This window comes from Mobula hypostoma, chromosome 9, assembly GCF_963921235.1.
Source record: "Mobula hypostoma chromosome 9, sMobHyp1.1, whole genome shotgun sequence".
Classification (NCBI taxonomy): domain Eukaryota; kingdom Metazoa; phylum Chordata; class Chondrichthyes; order Myliobatiformes; family Myliobatidae; genus Mobula; species Mobula hypostoma.
In genome coordinates this window covers 151,255,536-151,275,402 of record NC_086105.1, presented here as the reverse complement: position 1 = coordinate 151,275,402, position 19,867 = coordinate 151,255,536, and the positions used below count along the sequence as shown (strand labels likewise).

General features: G+C 46.8%; 1 protein-coding gene across 2 annotated transcripts in view; it reads left to right on the top strand.

Annotated features, from left to right (window-relative positions):
• The window catches only part of c9h8orf33 (chromosome 9 C8orf33 homolog), a 41,205-nt gene extending 21,343 nt beyond the window's left edge, over nt 1–19,862 (top strand). For both annotated transcript variants that reach the window (XM_063059487.1, XM_063059488.1), the window contains exons 6-7: nt 8,258–8,404; nt 16,451–19,862. In XM_063059487.1, the coding sequence (XP_062915557.1) occupies nt 8,258–8,404; nt 16,451–16,623 (320 nt within the window). In that variant the 3' untranslated portion in view covers nt 16,624–19,862. The remainder of the gene's footprint in view (nt 1–8,257; nt 8,405–16,450) is intronic.
• The last annotated feature ends 5 nt before the right edge of the window (nt 19,863–19,867 follow it).

Sequence of the window (19,867 nt, the reverse complement as noted above, 5' to 3'; positions counted from 1 at the left end):
CTTGTACAACTGCAGTAGTACCTCCCTGCTCCTGTACTCGAATCCTCTCGCTATAAATGCCAGCATACCATTCGCCTTTTTCACCGCCTGCTGTACCTGCATGCCCACTTTCAATGACTGGTGTATAATGACACCCAGGTCTCGTTGCACCTCCCCTTTTCCTAATCGGCCACCATTCAGATAATAATCTGTTTTCCTATTTTTGCCACCAAAGTGGATGACTTCACATTTATCCACATTAAATTGCATCTGCCATGAGTTTGCCCACTCACCCAACCTATCCAAGTCACCCTGCATCCTCTTAGCATCGTCCTCACTGCTAACACTGCCGCCCAGCTTCGTGTCATCTGCAAACTTGGAGATGCTGCATTTAATTCCCTCATCCAAGTCATTAATATATATTGTAAACAACTGGGGCCCCAGCACTGAGCCTTGCGGTACCCCACTAGTCACCGCCTGCCATTCTGAAAAGGTCCCGTTTATTCCCACTCTTTGCTTCCTGTCTGCTAACCAATTCTCCACCCACACCAATACCTTACCCCCAATACCGTGTGCTTTAAGTTTGCACACTAATCTCCTGTGTGGGACCTTGTCAAAAGCCTTTTGAAAATCCAAATATACCACATCCACTGGTTCTCCCCTATCCACTCTACTAGTTACATCCTCAAAAAATTCTATGAGATTCGTCAGACATGATTTTCCATTCACAAATCCATGCTGACTTTGTCCGATCATTTCTCCGCTTTCCAAATGTGCTGTTATCACATCCTTGATAACTGACTCCAGCAGTTTCCCCACCACCGACGTTAGGCTAACTGGTCTATAATTCCCCGGTTTCTCTCTCCCTCCTTTTTTAAAAATTGGGGTTACATTAGCCACCCTCCAATCCTCAGGAACTAGTCCAGAATCTAACGAGTTTTGAAAAATTATCACTAATGCATCCACTATTTCTTGGGCTACTTCCTTAAGCACTCTAGGATGCAGACCATCTGGCCCTGGGGATTTATCTGCCTTCAATCCCTTCAATTTACCTAACACCACTTCCCTACTAACATGTATTTCACTCAGTTCCTCCATCTCACTGGACCCTCTGTCCCTTACTATTTCTGGAAGATTATTTATGTCCTCCTTAGTGAAGACAGAACCAAAGTAATTATTCAATTGGTCTGCCATGTCCTTGCTCCCCATAATCAATTCACCTGTTTCTGTCTGCAGGGGACCTACATTTGTCTTTACCAGTCTTTTCCTTTTTACATATCTATAAAAGCTTTTACAGTCCATTTTTATGTTCTCTGCCAGTTTTCTCTCATAATCTTTTTTCCCCTTCCTAATTAAGCCCTTTGTCCTCCTCTGCTGAACTCTGAATTTCTCCCAGTCCTCAGGTGAGCCACTTTCTCTGGCTAATTTGTATGCTTCTTCTTTGGAATTGATACTATCCCTAATTTCTCTTGTCAGCCACGGGTGCACTACCTTCCTTGATTTATTCTTTTGCCAAACTGGGATGAACAATTGTTGTAGTTCATCCATGCAACCTATAAATGCTTGCCATTGCATATCCACCGTCAATCCTTTAAGTGTCATTTGCCAGTCTATCTTAGCTAATTCACGTCTCATACCTTCAAAGTTACCCCTCTTTAAGTTCAGAACCTTTGTTTCTGAATTAACTATGTCACTCTCCATATTAATGAAGAATTCCACCATATTATGGTCACTCTTACCCAAGGGGCCTCTCACGACAAGATCGCTAATTAACCCTTCCTCATTGCTCAAAACCCAGTCCAGAATAGCCTGCTCTCGAGTTGGTTCCTCGACATGTTGGTTCAAAAAACCATCCCGCATACATTCCAAGAAATCCTCTTCCTCAGCACCTTTACCAATTTGGTTCACCCAGTCTACATGTAGATTGAAGTCACCCATTATAACTGCTGTTCCTTTATTGCACACATTTCTAATTTCCTGTTTAATACCATCTCCAACCTCACTACTACTGTTAGGTGGCCTGTACACAACTCCCACCAGCGTCTTCTGCCCCTTAGTGTTACGCAGCTCTACCCATATCGATTCCACATCTTCCCGGCTTATGTCTTTCCTTTCTATTGCGTTAATCTCTTCTTTAACCAGCAACGCCACCCCACCTCCCCTTCCTTCATGTCTATCCCTCCTGAATATTGAATATCCCTGAACGTTGAGCTCCCATCCCTGGTCACCCTGGAGCCATGTCTCTGTGATCCCAACTATATCATAATCATTAATAACAATCTGCACTTTCAATTCATCCACCTTATTACGAATGCTCCTTGCATTGACACATAAAGCCTTCAGGCGCTCTTTTACAACTCTCTTAGCCCTTGTACAATTATGTTGAAAAGTGGCCCTTTTTAATGCTTGCCCTGGATTTGTCGGCTTGCCACTTTTACTTTTCTCCTTTGTACTTTTTGCTTCTATGCTCACTTTACACCCCTCTGTCTCTCTGCACTGGTTCCCATCCCTCTGTTGTGAACTAACCTCCTCATGCCTAGCCTCTTTAATTTGATTCCCACCCCCCAACCATTCTAGTTTAAAGTCACCTCAGTAGCCCCTGCTAATCTCCCCGCCAGGATATTGGTCCCCCTAGGATTCAAGTGTAACCCGTCCTTTTTGTACAGGTCACGCCTGCGCCAAAAGAGGTCCCAATGATCCAAAAATTGGTCCATTGCTAATGCACCAAGCCCTGCAAGGTGCTCCTTTTTAAAAAATTCTTGTCCCCAACCTGAGCAAAGCTCTCTCTCTCTCTCTCTCTCTCTCTCTCTCTGCAAGTCAATTGGTCTACAGATGATGGGGGGAGGGAGGCTGCAGGTTCAACCCTGTGTACAGGGCCGGATTTAGTGGAGCTGGGGCCCCTGGGCTGGGGGCCCTGATGGGTCTCTGCCGACACCGTAAAATGCTGCTGTACCCAGCAAAAAAAGGCAAGAATAAGAGCAAAGGTCGTACTAGTCTAGATCTCAAAGCTGTAGACCAAGACACACATAAAAGTTGCTGGTGAACGCAGCAGGTCAGGCAGCATCTGTAGGAAGAGGTGCAGTCGACGTTTCAGGCTGAGACCCTTCGTCAGGACTAACTGAAGGAAGAGTGAGTAAGGAATTTGAAAGTTGGAGGGGGAGGGGGAGATGCAAAATGATAGGAGAAGACAGGAGGGGGAGGGATGGAGCCAAGAGCTGGACAGGTGATAGGCAAAGGGGATATGAGAGGATCATGGGACAGGAGGTCCGGGAAGAAAGACGGGGGCGGGGGGGGACCCAGAGGATGGACAACGGGTATATTCAGAGGGACAGAGGGAGAAAAAGGAAAGTGAGAGAAAGAATGTGTATAAAAATAAGTAACAGATGGGGTACGAGGGGGAGGTGGGGCATTAACGGAAGTTAGAGAAGTCGATGTTCATGCCATCAGGTTGGAGGCTACCCAGACGGAATATAAGGTGTTGTTCCTCCAACCTGAGTGTGGCTTCATCTTTACAGTAGAGGAGGCCGTGGATAGACATGTCAGAATGGGAATGGGATGTGGAATTAAAATGTGTGGCCACTGGGAGATCCTGCTTTCTCTGGCAGACAGAGCGTAGAAGTTCAGCAAAGCGGTCTCCCAATCTGCGTCGGGTCTCGCCAATATATAGAAGGCCACATCGGGAGCACCGGACGCAGTATATCACCCCAGTCGACTCACAGGTGAAGTGTTGCCTCACCTAGAAGGACTGTCTGGGGCCCTGAATGGTGGTGAGGGAGGAAGTGTAAGGGCATGTGTAGCACTTGTTCTGCTTACACGGATAAGTGCCAGGAGGGAGATCAGTGGGGAGGGATGGGGGGGGACGAATGGACAAGGGAGTTGCGTAGGGAGCGATCCCTGCGGAAAGCGGGGGGCGGGGAGGGAAAGATGTGCTTAGTGGTGGGATCCCGTTGGAGGTGGCGGAAGTTACAGAGAATAATGTGTTGGACCCGGAGGCTGGTGGGGTGGTAGGTGAGGACCAGAGGAACCCTATTCCTAGTGGGGTGGTGGGAGGATGGAGTGTCCCTAAACAGTCCTTCCAGGTGAGGCAACACTTCACCTGTGAGTCGACTGGGGTGATATACTGCGTCCGGTGCTCCCGATGTGGCCTTTTATATATTGGCAAGACCCGACGCAGATTGGGAGACCGCTTTGCTGAACATCTACGCTCTGTCCGCCAGAGAAAGCAGGATCTCCCAGTGGCCACACATTTTAATTCCACATCCCATTCCCATTCTGACATGTCTATCCATGGCCTCCTCTACTGTAAAGATGAAGCCACACTCAGGTTGGAGGAACAACACCTTATATTCCGTCTGGTTAGCCTCCAACCTGATGGCATGAACATCGACTTCTCTAACTTCCGCTAATGCCCCACCTCCCCCTCGTACCCCATCTGTTATTTATTTTTATACACACATTCTTTCACTCACTCTCCTTTTTCTCCCTCTGTCCCTCTGAATATACCTCTTGCCCATCCTCTGGGTCCTCCCCCCTTGTCTTTCTTCCCGGACCTCCTGTCCCATGATCCTCTCGTATCCCTTTTGCCTATCACCTGTCCAGTTCTTGGCTCCATCCCTCCCCCTCCTGTCTTCTCCTATCATTTTGCATCTCCCCCTCCCCCTCCCACTTTCAAATCCCTTACTCACTCTTCTTTCAGTTAGTCCTGACGAAGGGTCTCGGCCTGAAACGTCGACTGTACCTCTTCCTAGAGATGCTGCCTGTCCTGCTGCGTTCACCAGCAACTTTGATGTGTGTTGCTTGAATTTCCAGCATCTGCAGAATTCCTGTTGTAGACCAAGACATTGGTTTAGGCTATAAACTTACAGGCCTTAAGAGGGAGGACAGAAAGTAATGCTGGTTCTTAGTTTGAAGGACAACATCTAAAGCATTCAAAAATTGACTGAGGCTTACTTGGCTTAGTAAAGTTACGAGGGAGACGAAGTATGATGTACCCAACCTTAAATCTTTATTTTGCTATTGCTGCACATACCATGGGCCTTATCTCTCTAACAATGCCAAAGCATTTTTATCCGGTATTTTTCTCAACCGTGTGTTCTGAGAAAGTGAAATGGTAATGAGAGACAAAAAGGCCAAGAGAGATGGCACTATGGTAAACTAGGAAACTTAACGATACTCCAATCTTTTTGAAAAATGAGATCTAGCACATACTAACCTATTACTGTGCTGTGTGGCTTGCAGAGTAAAGACCACTTATTACTTACTAGGTTTGTAAACAGTCACTATTAGCCTATTGCCACAAAACAGGAACAGCACTGACACACAAGCCAAGATACAAAGTCAGATGCTTGTTTTTCAAGATTAAAGCCTGGTTCTTCTGGATTTCTTCACCGCAAAGTCCTTGATCAGATCACTAAAATCCAGTATCCAAACAAGGTCACTTTCAAGTGACATCACAGTAAGATGATTCAGCCTGTCCTGTCTGATTGTGGATCTGAGCCTAAGATCGCTCACCACTTGCACTTGTGACAGAGAGAGTCAGGTAAAGCCTCAAAGCAATGCTTACATTTGGGAAGATGACCTGCAAGTTTTTTCTCTGAGGAAGCATAAAAGCTCAGTTGCGGATGAAATATCTTTGCCGCTTACAAGTTCCCTGAAATGGACAATCTCCTCCACAAATTCTAACTCCAGGCCAGCTGAATATCTGCTTTGGAGATCAGATGCTCTCTTGTACAGAGAGAGAAGGGATATTGTTTAGGATGCCAAATGTGTTGTTAAGGTCATTATATGATGCAAATCTGCAATCAATTTCTGCAAGTACGACTGAAAAAACAGTAGCTGAAAATTTTTCTCTAGCTGACAAGCCAACATCAGGTGTTGTAGGTTCACCCAGAAAGGCTTTACATTTTCTTTGTTGTTGCATGTCTTCTTTGTACACTTCTGAGAACGTTGGAGACGTAGTTTTAGCTTGGGTCTCAAAAGTATCAAATTGATCACGCAAGCTTGCTATGTATCCCCGTAGTGATCTCACCAAATCCACAGCATTACACAGGTCTAGATTTACAGCTTGCAATGCAACACTTGCACTTCCAAAGCACTGAAGAATGCAATGCCACAATTTGCTCAGAAAAGCTATCTCAAGCTTGTCCATTTTTTTGTATAGTGACCTTGCTTCATTTCTAGTTGCCACATTCTGATTAATGTCATCTGCAATGCTCTTTAACGAATCTTGAATATTGCCATAATTTCCACACACTGCCTGTGTGGCTTCTGCTGTGCAGCCCATCTAGTATGAGAGAGAGACTTCAGAGTTTCAATGTGCTTGTTCGCATTAGGCTGAAGTCCTGCGGTCACCACCTTCCACCTGGAGTTGACTTGGAGCAGAAGTTGAACACATTCTGCACGAAGCTGAAAAAATCAGCCATTTCAACACAACAGTTGACACTGTTGATTCCAACGAGATTCAATGTGTGTTCTGCACATGGAATCCACTCAGCAAGCGGATTGATTTCCTTGATGCAGGATTGTAAGCCTTTGTATGCACCGGACATTTTTGCAGCATTGTCATAGCACTGCCCCCTGCAGTTGCTTATGTCAATATTCATCGCTCCTGAAACTTCGAGTACTAACCCTTGTGTGGCTGTCAATGGGTAGAAATCATAAGAATCGCTCCTGAATGTTTCCATCAGTTGACACATAACGTAAAATGAGTGTGAACTGATCTACATGTGCAACATCTGTGCTTGAATCGATGCTAATAGAAAAAGTATTTGGCCATTTTCACCTCACTGACGATCTCTGACAGAACTTGATCGCTCATGAGCTCAATAAATTCCTCACATGTTTTAGGTGAAACATATGAAGGGGTGCCTGATCCTGCATTTCCAAATTTCTGTATGTGCGCCTTCAAAAACGGGTCAAACTCACTTATTACCTCTAGAATGCCCATGTAGTTGCCGTTATCTGGCCTGCCAAATATGTCACTGGAGCCTCGGATAGCCGCTCCCCTCTCGACCAAAAGCTTCACAACCGCCACCACTCTTCTCAATACGTCGGTCCAGTAGACACACACTGACTCGAACTGTTTTTGCAGTTCTGTATCTATTCTTCCGCTGTCAGCCGCTAGTGTAACGTAGGTCGGTATCGTTTTCCTGTGGTGTTCGCTGTTTTCATGCTCCCCTTTGCGCTCAGCGGTATGTTTCCAGTCCAGTTTCGAAGATGGACTGACAGTTACCATCACTGAAGATGCAGCATGCAAAACAAAACACACAGCCGGTGGAAGGGGAATAGAAGAGCCATTGCCCATTTACGAGCTTGCGTTTGAAGTGAAATTTGGAGAAAAAACGTCTCTGCTATTTGTATACTCATTCTGAAGCTTTGATATCCACATCCTTATTCTGGCAGGACTCCGGCCCTTTCTCAGCCCAGTATGCTTGGACTGAATCATCTAACGTTTCCTTTCCCCGGCGAGCAGGATCAGTGCTGTAGGATCCTCAGTAGCGGTAACATTAACATTAATGGCTGCCTGACTTGGTTGTTCGGAGGTCTCTGTGGTCAGGAATCCCAAAGTCATGCTGTCTGCCTCTTCAACGTTAGCTGCTGACTGTGGCAAGGACGGTGGTCCTGTGTTAACGCTGGTGCTGTTGAACAAGTCTCCATTTGTCCACCGGGCTCAGACTGTGACAAGAGCGATGGTACTGCTACATCATCGAGAACAGGTTTAAAATATTCTGTCAATTTCAATGTCTTTTTTAACGCTTCTTTCTCACAATCCTTTTTTACTTGTTTCTTTTCTGTGCTCCACTCTCATATTTTTTTGTCTGCCATGATGATAGCTACCTATTTTGGGCCCCTGGGCTGCAGCCCAGCCTAGCCCTGCCTGTGGAATAAGTCAGAGTGCAGTTCACTGAACAAACCTCCTGAAGGATCCCACCCACCCTGCTCATGGACTGCTTGTCCCACTCCCACCAGGGACGAGGCTACCTAGCATCTACGCCAGGACCACCAGACTCAAAAACAGTTACTTTCCCCAAGCAGTAAGGCTGACCAACACCCCCACCCACTAACCCACTCTCCACACCCCCAAACCCCCACCACTTTATTATTTCCTGTCAAGTCACCTTATGTACAGACACTTCTGTGCCTAGTGTTACCTTATGGACGCACAATCAATCTCTGCAGATAAGCTAGCTCATTGTTTTTGTGCGCTGCATTGGCTGCAGAGTAACAATAATTCCGTCCCCCTGCACTGTGTGCATGATGCTGCTTGTTTGTATTACAGTTGACGAAGCGCTCTGTGCGTGCAGAACCCTGCGCAGCGAGAAGGCTCCACTTGTGAAGAAGCGACAGGTGATGAGATCCATCTTTGGAGACTACAGGAGCAGGATGGAGGAGGAGAGGCAGAAACAGCTGAAACTGATGCGGGCAGGTGAGAGGGAGGGCATCCAGCCACTGGGTCTGGGTCTGGGTCTGGGCAGGTGAGAGGGAGGGCATCCAGCCGCTGGGTCTGGGTCTGGGTCTGGGCAGGTGAGAGGGAGGGCATCCAGCCGCTGGGTCTGGGCAGGTGAGAGGGAGGGCATCCAGCCGCTGGGGCAGGGTCTGGGTCTGGGCAGGTGAGAGGGAGGGCATCCAGCCGCTGGGTCTGGGTCTGGGTCTGGGTCTGGGCAGGTGAGAGGGAGGGCATCCAGCCACTGGGTCTGGGCAGGTGAGAGGGAGGGCATCCAGCCGCTGGGGCAGGGTCTGGGTCTGGGCAGGTGAGAGGGAGGGCATCCAGCCACTGGGTCTAGGCAGGTGAGAGGGAGGGCATCCAGCTGCTGGGGCAGGGTCTGGGTTTGGGCAGGTGAGAGGGAGGGCATCCAGCTGCTGGGTCTGGGTCTGGGCAGGTGAGAGGGAGGGCATCCAGCCGCTGGGGCTGGGCCAGGGGCAGGACGAGGGAGGAGTGAACAGAGCTGACTGGTGTAGCAGGGAGGGACGGTGTACCCAGGAACAATTCTGATTTCTGGCACTGGATGGAGTTCACACCTCGTGTTGCTCTGCTTTTGTCCTCAGTGCAAAGACAAGCTGGTAGTTTAATTGGCTGATGTAAATTACCCCTCAAATCCTTTTGGGGGGGGTGGAATAGTAGGAATAGGCTCCAACCACCTCTTAAACTCTTCCAATGGAGTGCATCTCAAGTAGCCCCTGACACCCTGACAACCAAGTCCAGCTCCTGGCCTTCGTGTGTGGACTAGCTACCAAGCCTGGCGGAAACATTTCTACTGACAGGAGAAGTGGCAAAGGCGATTTACTGGCGCCTTAAAACCAGTCGCTGGAGGCAAATGGGGCCCATCAACTGTGGTTGGCAGCTCATGTCGGAGAAGGAAAACTCTGATCTCAAACCTCTGCTGCCTTGTGGCTGTACCCACTCGTGGGGAAGGCTTCGAGAGCAAACCCCAAAGCTGAAGGCCCGAAGGAAGTCATATGTTGTGTTCAACGCTGATTGGCAGCTCCTGCATCGCTTCTGGTACCAAACTGTATCGGTCTCCGCCGTTCCTTTGGGTTCAGCATGGAGAGGGGGAGCCTTTTAATATTCCATGGGTTTCAGTGAGATTCTTATGAACAGGCCCAGAGCCATCAAACGTTCCTCACATGTTAATCCTTTCATTCCCAGAATCTTCCTCATGAATCTCCTCCGGACTCCCTCCATCCTTTCATAGACAAGGGGCCCAGCACTACTTACAATACTCCAAGTGTAATCTGACCAATGCACACAAAGCCCCAGCGTCACATCCTTGTATAGTAGTTCCTTAATGAATGCTAACATTGCATTTGCCTTCCTCATCACAGACTCAACCTGCAAGTTTAGGGAATCCTGCACAAGGACTTCCAAGTCTCTTTTCTGTTTCCTTCCCTAATTCCTTCTACCAAAGTGCATGACCGCTCCCCAACACTATATTCCATCTGCCACTTAGAAACATAGAAAACCTACAGCACAATACAGCCCCTGCATCCCACAAAGCTGTGCTGAACATGTCCTTACCTTAGAAAAGTAGAGGGCTATGAGTAACCCTAGGTAATTTCTAAGCTCCATGTACCTATCCAGGAGTCTCTGAAAAGACCCTATCTTATCCACTTCCACCACTGTCGCCAGCAGCCCATTCCACACACTCACCACTCTCTGCGTAAAAAACTTACCCCTGACATCTCCTCTGTACCTACTTCCAAGCACCTTAAAACTGTGCCCTCTCGTGCTAGCCATTTCAGCCCTGGGGAAAAGCCTCTGCCTATCCACACGATCAATGCCTCTCATCATCTTATACACCTCTATTAGATCACCTCTCATTCTCCATCACTCCAAGGAGAAAAGGCCGAGTTCACTCAACCAGTGCAGAGAGACAGAGGAGTGTAAAGTGAGCGTAGAAGCAAAAAGTACAAAGGGGAAAAGTAAAAGTGGCAGGCCGACAAATCCAGGGCAAGCATTAAAAAGGGCTAAGAGAGTTGTAAAAGAGCGCCTGAAGGCTTTATGTGTCAATGCCAGGAGCATTCGTAATAAGGTGGATGAATTGAAAGTGCAGATTGTTATTAATGATTATGATATAGTTGGGATCACAGAGACATGGCTCCAGGGTGACCAGGGATGGGAGCTCAACGTTCAGGGATATTCAATATTCAGGAGGGATAGACACGAAGGAAGGGGAGGTGGGGTGGCGTTGCTGGTTAAAAAAGAGATTAACGCAATAGAAAGGAAGGACATAAGCCGGGAAGATGTGGAATCGATATGGGTAGAGCTGCGTAACACTAAGGGGCAGAAGACGCTGCTGGGAGTTGTGTACAGGCCACCTAACAGTAGTAGTGAGGTCGGAGATGGTATTAAACAGGAAATTAGAAATGTGTGCAATAAAGGAACAGCAGTTATAATGGGTGACTTCAATCTACATGTAGACTGGGTGAACCAAATTGGTAAAGGTGCTGAGGAAGAGGATTTCTTGGAATGTATGCGGGATGGTTTTTTGAACCAACATGTCGAGGAACCGACTAGAGAGCAGGCTATTCTGGACTGGGTTTTGAGCAATGAGGAAGGGTTAATTAGCGATCTTGTCGTGAGAGGCCCCTTGGGTAAGAGTGACCATAATATGGTGGAATTCTTCATTAACATGGAGAGTGACGTAGTTAATTCAGAAACAAAGGTTCTGAACTTAAAGAGGGGTAACTTTGAAGGTATGAGACATGAATTAGCTAAGATAGACTGGCAAATGACACTTCAAGGATTGACGGTGGATATGCAATGGCAGGCATTTAAAGGTTGCATGGATGAACTACAACAATTGTTCATCCCAGTTTGGCAAAAGAATAAATCAAGGAAGGTAGTGCACCCGTGGCTGACAAGAGAAATTAGGGATAGTATCAATTCCAAAGAAGTAGCATACAAATTAGCCAGAGAAAGTGGCTCACCTGAGGACTGGGAGAAATTCAGAGTTCAGCAGAGGAGGACAAAGGGCTTAATTAGGAAGGGGAAAAAAGATGAGAGAAAACTGGCAGAGAACATAAAAACGGACTGTAAAAACTTTTATAGATATGTAAAAAGGAAAAGACTGATAAAGACAAATGTAGGTCCCCTGCAAACAGAAACAGGTGAATTGATTATGGGGAGCAAGGACATGGCAGACCAATTGAATAATTACTTTGGTTCTGTCTTCACTAAGGAGGACATAAATAATCTTCCAGAAATAGTAAGGGACAGAGGGTCCAGTGAGATGGAGGAACTGAGCGAAATACATGTTAGTAGGGAAGTGGTGTTAGGTAAATTGAAGGGATTGAAGGCAGATAAATCCCCAGGGCCAGATGGTCTGCATCCCAGAGTGCTTAAGGAAGTGGCCCAAGAAATAGTGGATGCATTAGTGATAATTTTTCAAAACTCGTTAGATTCTGGACTAGTTCCTGAGGATTGGAGGGTGGCTAATGTAACCCCACTTTTTAAAAAAGGAGGGAGAGAGAAACCGGGGAATTATAGGCCGGTTAGCCTAACGTCGGTGGTGGGGAAACTGCTGGAGTCAGTTATCAAGGATGTGATAACAGCACATTTGGAAAGCGGTGAAATGATCGGACAAAGTCAGCATGGATTTGTGAAAGGAAAATCATGTCTGACGAATCTCATAGAATTTTTTGAGGATGTAACTAGTAGAGTGGATAGGGGAGAACCAGTGGATGTGGTATATTTGGATTTTCAAAAGGCTTTTGACAAGGTCCCACACAGGAGATTAGTGTGCAAACTTAAAGCACATGGTATTGGGGGTAAGGTATTGGTGTGGGTGGAGAATTGGTTAGCAGACAGGAAGCAAAGAGTGGGAATAAACGGGACCTTTTCAGAATGGCAGGCGGTGACTAGTGGGGTACCGCAAGGCTCAGTGCTGGGACCCCAGTTGTTTACAATATATATTAATGACTTGGATGAGGGAATTAAATGCAGCATCTCCAAGTTTGCGGATGACACGAAGCTGGGTGGCAGTGTTAGCAGTGAGGAGGATGCTAAGAGGATGCAGGGTGACTTGGATAGGTTGGGTGAGTGGGCAAACTCATGGCAGATGCAATTTAATGTGGATAAATGTGAAGTTATCCACTTTGGTGGCAAAAATAGGAAAACAGATTATTATCTGAATGGTGGCCGATTAGGAAAAGGGGAGGTGCAACGAGACCTGGGTGTCATTATACACCAGTCATTGAAAGTGGGCATGCAGGTACAGCAGGCGGTGAAAAAGGCGAACGGTATGCTGGCATTTATAGCGAGAGGATTCGAGTACAGGAGCAGGGAGGTACTACTGCAGTTGTACAAGGCCTTGGTGAGACCACACCTGGAGTATTGTGTGCAGTTTTGGTCCCCTAATCTGAGGAAAGACATCCTTGCCATAGAGGGAGTACAAAGAAGGTTCACCAGATTGATTCCTGGGATGGCAGGTCTTTCATATGAAGAAAGACTGGATGAACTGGGCTTGTACTCGTTGGAATTTAGAAGATTGAGGGGGGATCTGATTGAAACGTATAAGATCCTAAAGGGATTGGACAGGCTAGATGCGGGAAGATTGTTCCCGATGTTGGGGAGGTCTAGAACGAGGGGTCACAGTTTGAGGATAGAGGGGAAGCCTTTTAGGACCGAGGTTAGGAAAAACTTCTTCACACAGAGAGTGGTGAATCTGTGGAATTCTCTGCCACAGCAAACTGTTGAGGCCAGTTCATTAGCTATGTTTAAAAGGAAGTTAGATATGGCCCTTGTGGCTACAGGGGTCACGGGGTATGGAGGGAAGGCTGGGTTCTGAGTTGGATGATCAGCCATGATCATAATAAATGGCGGTGCAGGCTCGAAGGGCCGAATGGCCTACTCCTGCACCTATTTTCTATGTTTCTATGTTTCTATTCTCATTAGGCATGCTCCCCAATCCAGGCAACAGCCTTGTAAATGTCCTCTGCACCCTTTCCATGGTTTCCACAACCTTCCTGTAGTGAGGTGACCGGAACTGAGCACAGTACTCCAAGTGGGGTCTGACCAGGGTCCTATATAGCTGCAACATTACCTCTCAGCTCCTGAACTCATCCTACGATTGATGAAGACCAATACACAGTATGCTTTCTTAACCACAAAGTCAATCTGCACAGCATCTTTGAGTGTCCTATGGACTCGGACCCCAAGATCCCTCTGATCCTCCACACTGCCAAGGGTCTTACCATTAATTCTGCCATCATATTTGACCTACCAAAATGAACCATCTCAAACTTACGTGGGTTGAACTCCATCTGTCACTTCTCAGCCCAGTTTTGCATCCTATCAATGTCCTGCTGTAACCTCCGACAGCCCTCCACACTATCCACAACACCCCCAACCTTTGTGTCATCAGTAAATTTACTAACCCATCCCTCCACTTCCTCATCCAGGTCATTTATAAAAATCAGGAAGAGTAGGGATCTCAGAACAGATCCCTGAGACACACCACTGGTCACCGGCCTCCATGCAGAATATGACCCGTCTACAACCATGCTTTGCCTTCTGTGGGCAAGCCAATTCTGGATCCACAAAGCAGGGTACCCTTGGATCCCATGCCTCCTTACTTTCTCAATAAGCCTGGCATGGGGTACCTTATCCAATGCCTTGCAGAAATCCATACACACTACATCTACTGCTCTACCTTCATTAATGTGTTTAGTCACATCCTCAAAAAATTCAATCAGGCTCGTAAGGCACGACCTGCCTTTGACAAAGCCATGCTGACTATTCCTAATCATATTATGTCTCTACAAATGTTCATAAATCCTGCCTCTCAGGATCTTCTCCATCAACTTACCAACCACTGAAGTAAGACTCACTGGTCTATAATTTCCTGGGCTATCCCTACTCCCTTTCTTGAACAAGGGAACAACATCTGCAACCCTCCAATCCTCCAGAACCTCTCCTGTCCCCGTTGATGATGCAAAGATCATTGCCAGAGGCTCAGCAATCTCCTCTCTCGCTTCCCACAGTAGCCTGGCGTACTCTTCGTCCGGTCCCGGTAACTCATCCAACTTGGTGCTTTCCAAAAGCTCCAGCACATCTTCTTTCTTAATAGCTACATGCTCAAGCTTTCAGTCGGCTGTATGTCATCCCTACAATCGCCAAGATCCTTTTCCACTTCTTTGCCCATTCACCCAATCTTTCCAAGTCCACTCTGCTTCCTCAACTCTAGCTGCCTCTCCACCTGCTTCCTTCATAGTGTCTGTAAATATGACCATAAAGCCATCAATTCCATCATCCAAATTATCGACATATAACATGAAAAGAAACTGTCCCAATACTGACTCCTGCAGAACATCACAAGTCACTGGCAACCAACCAGAAAGTGCCCCCTTTATTCCCACTCTTTGCCTCCTTCCATTCAGCCAATCTTCTATTACTAATATTTTTCCTGTAATACCATGGGTTTTTATCTTATTAAGCAGCTTCATGTGTGGTACCTTGTCAAAGGCCTTCTGAAAATCCAAGTACACCACATCCACTGATTCTCCCTCGTCTATCCTGCTTGCTAATTCCTCAAAGAATTCCAACAGATTTGTCAGACAAGATTTCCCCTAAAGGAAACCATGTTGAATTTGGCCTATTTTGCATGTGCTTCCAAGTACCCGAAAACCTCATCCTTAATAATGGACTCACAACATCTTCCCAACCACTGAGGTCAGGATAACTAAGCTAATTCCCTTTCTTCCCTCTTCCTCCCTTTTTCAAGAATGGAGTGACATTTTCAATTCTCCAGGTCCTTTGGAAATATTCTAGAATCTAGTGATTCTTGAAAGATCATTCCTAATGCCTCCACAATCTCTTCAGCCACCTCTTTCAGAACCCTGGGGTGGAGTACGTCTGGTCCAGGGGACATAACTCTCCTTAGTAATAGCAGCTACACTGGCTTCTGTCCTGACACTCTTGAATTTCTGGCATACTGCTGGTGTCTTCCACAGTGAAGACTAACACAAAATACTTAACTTTATCTGCCATTTCTTTGTCCCCCATTACTACCTTTCCAGCAGTCTACTATCTACTCTCGCCTCTCTTTTACTGTTTATATATTTAAAAATTTTGGTATCCTCTTGGATATTATTGGCTAGCTCACCTTCATATTTCATCTTTTCTCTCCTTGTGCTCTTTTAGTTGCCTTCTATTGGTTTTTAAAAGCTTCTCAATCCTTTAACTTGCCACTAATTTTTGCTGTATTATAGGCCCTCTTTTACTTTTATGCTGTCTTTAAATTTCCTTGTCAGCCAGTTGCTTCATCTTCCCTTTAGAATACTATTTCTTCACAGCTGCTCTGCCGTCATCCCTTCCAATCAACTTTAGTCAGCTCCTCTCTGATTCCTCAATAATTCCCTTTACTCCACTGTAATGATACGACTCACTTTATCTTCTCCCTCTCAAGCTGCAGGGTGAATTCTACCATATTATGATCACTGTCTCCTAAGGGTTCCTTTACCTTAAGCTCCCTAATCAAACCTGGTTCATTACACAACACCCAATCCAGAACAGAGGATCCCCTAGTGGGCCCAACCACGAGCTGCTCTGAAAAGGAATCCCAATTCCCTCTCTTGGGACCCAACACCAACCTGATTTTCCTAATCTACCTGCATATTGAAATTCTTATGATTATTGTAACATTGCTGTTTTAACATGCCTTTTCTGTTTCCCAATGAAAATGATATCTGCCATCCTGCTGACTTTTCAGGGGCATGCATAAGTCAGTCTTTTTATCCTTGCAGTTTGTTAACTCTACCCTTAACCTATGGCCCAGGTGTTGGTCAATTGGACGAGTCGGAATAACAGTTCAGCATGGACTAGATGGGCCGAAGGGTCTATCTGTGTTGCCGTGCTCTTGTGACGATGAATGGCTCAACATTGTGTTACAAATGAGCTTCTCTGTGTCACCGGCTGTTGAGTGTGGATGAGTGTGTTGCTGGATATGGGATTTGAAATGTTAATCTCTTCCAGCTACAAGATCTGCCACCATCAAACCAGTGGAAGAGCAAACAAGGAGCAAAGTTTTCAGGAAAACTGCAAATAAATTGCTGAAGATTGAAGCATCCGCTGCAGACAATCCCATGAATCCTGAGCAGACCGTGGTTGATACAGATCTGACTCAATTCCGGTTCAATTTCTTCTAAGTCATTGAAACGTGCGGTGAACTCCTTTTACCCGTCTGTTCACAGCCCAGGTGGAATAAACAGTTTCTTGCTGTGATCTTTCCTAGTTCATTTCCCACACACTGTACTCTACCGTGGGCAAGAAGCAAGACAACAAAGTGAGGCATTGGTGATGGAAGTGGTAACTCATCCCCTTTAGCACTGTTCTGGGACATAGAGCTCAGGAACAGGCCCTACAGCCCACAGTGTTGTGTTGAACCAATTAAATTAGTAATCAAATGGCTAACTAATCTGTCTACACAATGGCCATAGCCTTCCAATTTTCTTCCATTTATGTACCTATCTAATGTATCTGCATTGCAGACACCTACCACACTCTGTGTAAAAACTTGCCCCTCACACCTCATTTGAAATTTACCCCCCTCGCACCTTAAATACATGCCCTCTGGTGTTAGACATTTCAGCCCTGGGAAAACATCTGTCAATGCCTCTCACAATCGTATAAAACCTCCATCAGATCTCCCCTCGGCCTCCACTGTTCCAGAGAAAACAACTCAAATTTGTCCAGCCTCTCGTTATAGCACAAGTCCTCTAATCCAGGCAGTATCCTGGTAAACCTTTTCTTCACCCTCGCCGAAGCCTTGACATCTTTCTTATAATGGGCAACCAGAACAGGTTAGACTCAAGCAAACTCTTACCCTACAAATCCTCCTGTTGAACATTTCATCCCCAATTCAAGGACAACTTGGAGAACGGTATTTAGATAAATAAATTTGATCTGTTTATTTTCCTTTCAGATTAGTCATCCAGCATGGATTTATTTTTTACACTTACACAGGCTCAGAAACGATGTTATCTTCAGTCACACTGGACAGTGGTTGGCAACCAGAGAGAGAACATTAACATGGACTTCTCTCCAGAGCCCTGACCCCGCCCCCCCACCTCCATTTTATTCTAAACACCTTTCCCATTCTTATATCAGTCACAGTGGAAAATATTACATCTCATTGCATAGTTTAAAAATCTGAATAAATACTATTCATCTTGTTGTGTGAGCCTGATCTACACAGAGCCATGGCCACACTTAATCTTGCACGCGCGCACGCATCAGCAACTCTGGGTCACTGGATGCAACTTTACCATTCCCTGGGACTTCAGAACAGAGATCAGTGTCAAAAGCAGCCTTACTGTACAGGGGAGAGCAGGGATCCATTGCCCATACTGTACAGGGGGGTGGGGAGAAGGGTGGTAGGTTGATATCAATGGAAAATGCTTGAAATTATATTAATAGGGACAAGGTCCTAATGGGGAACTTAGGGGTAAATCTTAACTGGATTAGGGCAGGTCATGATGTTGTGAAAAGAGTTGGTGTCTGACAGATGTAACTTGCACAGTGTGTGGAAGCCCATAGAGATAGTCACAACTTGCTTCAGCAATGTTCCATACAGGAGGTTACCAACTGCTGGTAATACTTGTGTGGATTGGGGATTAGTTAATGAACCAAAACCAGATTCACCGTACAATCCATAATTAATGCTTTAGATGAATTTATCATGTAACCCATCTGAACTCGGTGACAACTTGGAGCTTGGTGGGGTGTGAAGTGAGAGGAAGAGGCAGTAATGGGGATAGGTTGGACGTAGGGGGAAGCAGTGACGGGGACGGGGGGACAGGGACAGGTTGGACGTAGGGGGGGAGCAGTGACGGGGACAGGTTGGACGGAGGGGGAACGGGGACAGGGGGGACAGGTTGGACGTAGGGGGAACGGAGACAGGTTGGACGGAGGGGGAATGGGGACAAGGGGAACAGGGGGGACAAGTTGGACATAGGGGGAATGGGGACAGGGGGGACAGGTTGGACATCAGGGGAAAGCAGTGATGAGTATGCAGGTGTAAGGGGGGGTGGTACGAATTTCATAATTATGCAGAAGACGTGGGAGAATAAAGAATTGTAAACCTGGTAGGAAGATGAGAACCTAGAACCAAAAGTAAAGTGGGAGGGGAACTGTTTGGGGTCATCTGCATTAATAAACCCATGAGGGCAGAAAGGATTTGGGAAATGAACATGAACCTGTAAAGCAAAGACACTGGAGTACAGGGCAGTGGGGTAGGAGGAGACAGCACACAATTCCTCAGGCTGGGCCCAGCATTGAAAAGTCCTATACAGCAGCCTAACCCCCTCCATCCTAAATTATTCCAGATTTACATTGGATGGAGATAGCTGTTCTACAGTGGTTCTCACATTCCAGAGACAGAATGTGAGTGAGATAGGTTGCAGCACCATCTCCCACCGATTGGTGTCGAAGCTCAGGGTCCAGCTGGCCTTTCCTGCCATGAGTGGGGCAGTAAGATAACAGAAGCCTACACCCTAGCAAGCAGGCGGACCCAGTGTGGGGCCAGGGAAGTGGATACAGTAGATACGGCCGAGCCGACTGAATGCAGGACCGCAGAAGATGTTGCCAGGGCCTGCGTTCAGCTAAAAGGCAGGACTTTAGGAAACCTGCTGATCTCCGAGCTTCAACGTGAGACTGTGATTGAGGGGCAGTGGGTGCAGCTGCATGTGTAAACAGCAGAGGGCGCTGGAGAGGTAACCAGGTCTCCTCACTCAAGTTCATCAGTACACAGTCCTGCAGTCCGCAGGTACAAGGTGTGACCCAAACCCCCACCCCACCTTCACTCGCTGTACCTGAAGGATAACGGACACCACGAAAGGCCACAGTGTGATAGGTAGTTTGAGATGCTGGTCTGTCACTAACCCAGAGGGTGCCTCTGGCATTAAGGCAGTGGCGATCACAGTGCATTCTCCAAGCATCGTAGGCAGCTACTAAATCAGGAGTGGTGCCATTCAGATCCCTGACAGAAACAGGAGATGCGAGGAAGGGAATGGCCATTCTGCTGAGGTGGAGGGAGAGAGCGAGAGCGAGAGCAGCCTCTGGGATCCTGGTACATCCCCACTATCCAGCCAACAGCCCCTCGACCCCACATCCCTGGAAGGCAGGCTGGCTTGTCTGCCAGCTGGAGGAGCCTGCCCAGAAAGGATGGGAAACCTTCACCCACATGGGAATATCAGGGGAGAGTTCCCCAAAACCTGCCACATTTAACATTTACAACAGGAATTCTGCAAATGCTGGAAATTCAAGCAACACACATCAAAGTTGCTGGTGAACGCAGCAGGCCAAGCAGCATCTATAGGAAGAGGCGCAGTCGACGTTTCAGGCCGAGACCCTTCCCCCCTAGTCCTGACGAAGGGTCTCGGCCTGAAACGT